The sequence below is a fragment of the Symphalangus syndactylus genome, chromosome X (assembly GCF_028878055.3).
Source record: "Symphalangus syndactylus isolate Jambi chromosome X, NHGRI_mSymSyn1-v2.1_pri, whole genome shotgun sequence".
In the NCBI taxonomy this organism is placed as follows: domain Eukaryota; kingdom Metazoa; phylum Chordata; class Mammalia; order Primates; family Hylobatidae; genus Symphalangus; species Symphalangus syndactylus.
Window position 1 is genome coordinate 42,067,768 of NC_072447.2, and position 3,201 is coordinate 42,070,968.

At 44.9% G+C, this 3,201-nt stretch overlaps 1 protein-coding gene across 2 annotated transcripts; it reads right to left on the reverse strand.

The window, feature by feature from the left end:
• Positions 1-935: 935 nt before the first annotated feature.
• Positions 936-2,998, reverse strand: DCAF8L1 (DDB1 and CUL4 associated factor 8 like 1). 2 transcript variants are annotated; one of them, XM_055267975.2, is made up of 2 exons: positions 2,665-2,998; positions 936-2,628 (listed from the first exon to the last, which is right to left on the reverse strand). In XM_055267975.2, the coding sequence occupies exons 1-2, from the start codon at positions 2,939-2,941 to the stop codon at positions 1,106-1,108; spliced, it is 1,800 nt and encodes a 599-aa protein (XP_055123950.1). In that variant the 5' UTR covers positions 2,942-2,998; the 3' UTR covers positions 936-1,105. The 2 variants fall into 2 exon arrangements, with proteins under 2 accessions (XP_055123950.1, XP_055123949.1); XM_055267974.2 differs by having other exon boundaries at positions 936-2,998.
• Between the last annotated feature and the right edge of the window lie 203 nt (positions 2,999-3,201).

Genomic DNA, 3,201 nt, shown 5'->3' on the forward strand with positions numbered 1-3,201 from the left:
TCCTGTGGGAGTTCCCAACCATAAAACTTCAAGAAAATTTAATGCATAGAGTAAACAATGTCATGTGATTAAATTTAATTTAGTTCTTACCAGCTTCAGTGTGCTCAAATTAATCAATATTAACATATTGATTCAGAAAATGTGGATAATCCCAAGTTATTTGCTCTGAGGAGATGAATTACCTGGTTAGGAATTCATCTACACACTACTTCTTGTTTTCCTTTTCTAAGGCTGTGTGTGTATGTGTGTGTGCATAGCTGGCCAGGAGCTCTGTGCCATCGTGGCTGTACACAATGCAGGTGATGTTTGTTGGGAAATCACAATTAACCAGAAGATGAGGAGTGAATTTCTTTAGTACTCCATTGTTTTCTGTCTCATCAATTCTCCTCTGGTCATAAATCCTTACAAACTGATCATGTCCACCCATTGTGAATTGGTAAATATTGGCAGGATTCACAGAGATTGTATACAGTCCCACTTTCTTATTCTTCTCTCTTGTTAACACAACTTTTGCAGCTGTGTGTGTGTGGCCAAGTGTTAGGAATTAATCTACACACTACTTCTCTTTTCCTTTTCTGAGACTGTGTGTATGTGTGTGTCAGTATTCAAAGAACTATGGTTTGCTTTATTTTACCTCTAAAGAATAAACAGGTTTATGAAATTTTCAACTCAATTGAAGAACTTTATCTTCAAAATAAATTGGTAAAAGACGAAAAAAGTAAAAAATTAATAGCTTTCAGAATGTCTGAAATGAGTAGATACATCTAATAAGGCCATTAATTTTTCTCAACAAAATTATGCAATTTTAGAGGTCAATTATAAGGGAGCAAAGGAAAAGAGGCATAAATAAGTTGCGTATGCACTCATATAAAGGGTAACAAAACACGCATAAAGAAGCAGAGGAAAGGAATGAGAGACTAAGAATGTGTGGAAGGAAGAAAGGAAAGTACAGAAGGAGATGGAAGAGATGGTTTTCAGCATATATTGTGAAAAACAAAAGACAAAAAGCAAATCTATTAATCAATTGACAATTCTAAATTAGTCAAACTGAATTTTAAAGTCCGGTGTACTTAGGTGGCATCTAGCTGCACTGGATATGAGGCCTTCAGGATGGCGTGCACTGCACTTGATCTTGGCCCTCCTCCTCAGATGTATCTGAGGTGCTGGAAGACTCATCCAACTCTTCATCTGGGAACTCAGCTCCATGACCTCTCCAGCCGGGGTGATGAGCTCTCTGTAACAGGTGATGCACGAAGAACCGAAGCATGTCGTTGTCAAACGAGTCTGTATAGTGCAAGTTATCTTCATCTCGCTCCCGCTTGTTCTTCTTAATCACATCTTTTAACCCAGCAAGCTCAGTGGCAGTGTTAGCTGTGGGTGTCCAGATCTTGACATGCTGATCTAGGCCACTGGTCGCCAACACAGGTAGGTAAGGGTGGGGTTCAAGACAGTGTACTATATCTCCTCTGTCCCCCTCCATGAACTGGATGATCTGGCAGGATGATTTCTCCCAGAAGAAGACGTGCCCACAATCACTACCACTCACGACAAACTCACTCCTGGGGCCATAAAAATTAACACATTTGACTGTGTCATTATTTCTGTGCCCCTTATATCTCTTAACATATTGAGCACCATCACTGTGAGAAGAGTTGAAGAGGTAAATATCTTCATCATTGTAGCTAGCCAGGAGCTCTGTGCCATCGTGGCTGTACACAACACAGGTGATGTTTGTTGGGAAAACACAATTAACCAGATGATGAGGAGTGAATTTCTTGAGTACTCCATTGTTTTCTGTCTCATCAATTCTCCTCTGGTCATAAATCCTTACAAACTGATCATATCCACCCACTGCAAATTGGTAAATATTGGCAGGATTCATAGAGATTGTATACAGTCCCACTTTCTTATCCTTTTCTCTTGTTACCACAACTTTTGAAGCTGGCCGGTCTTGTCTGAGGTCAATGGTGAACACAACGGCATCTTCACCTGAAGTGAGGAACCTATAAGGAGAGTCAGGCTCCAGAGCCAACTCGTGGGCAGGTCCCCTGTGCTTGGCCACACGCTTAGTATTCTCGCAATATGATGCATTAATTAGTTCTGCTACCCGTACCTGACCATCATGGCCACACGTGGCCAGGGTGGAATCACCACAGTTAGGAAAGAATTTAGCCTGGATGACATTAATACCGTGACCACTCTCAAAGTTCAGTACTGGCTTCTGCCGCACCCAGTCCCACACTATCACCCTTAAGTCATCACCGCTACTGGCCAGCCGGGTGCCACGCTGGTTAAAGTGTACAGTACTGACAGAACCGGCATGGCCTCCAAGAAGACACTGCGGACGGAAACGCTGCACAAAGGCTCTTGCCCCACAGGCCTCATATACAAAGCGGGCACTTGAACCCAGCTGCCACTGGCGAAGAGCAGTAAGGACTTGCCAGCGAGGTCGGGGCAGGGCAGATGTCTCTGAGGAAATCCATTCCTCTAACGCCCTATCCTCCTCTAACAAACATTGATCATTGTTGGTGCCACCGCATCGTAGACACACCCGAGGCTGTTGTTCTTCCTCCTCCCCTTCCTCCTCCTCCATCTCTTCTTCTTCCTCCTCTCTTTCTGCCTCCTCCTCTCCCACTAAGGGGTAATCAAATAAACCTTCACCACTCACGAGGAAATGCTCAAAGTCCTCCATGCTTTCAAGTTCGACCTCTTCACTTGAACTTTCTGGGTCTGTGTTTTGATTTTCTGTGCTGGCATCGTTCGGGAAACCACCATCCCTGGTATCACCACCATCTCCAGTCGATGGCTCTGCGGCCGCCATTTCAACGTCTGAGGAGGCCGCTATCGCCGCTGCTGCTCCAAACTGCTCCTCTGGGCTGCTGAACAGGCTTTCAGTCACTAAGTCTGGTAAGCCATCTGTGCTGCCCTCTTGGTGCGACATCTCGAACGATGTTTGCCGTAGCTGATCTGGAACTGGAAAAGCCAACCCCTAAAAGCTCAGGGAAGAGAGCACGCCTCCCCCGAGGACGGACGGTGGGAGAAGGAAGTAGGTAAGTGGCAAAGAGACACCAATCCGATTGGCTAAAGGGGGCGACAAACTAATCCACCAATGCTGACGTCAGTACGGGAGCCGGTGAGGTTCAGAATGCTTCTTATCTGCTCGCCTCCTCTCAGCATCAAGACTGCTCTAATTTTTCCAGG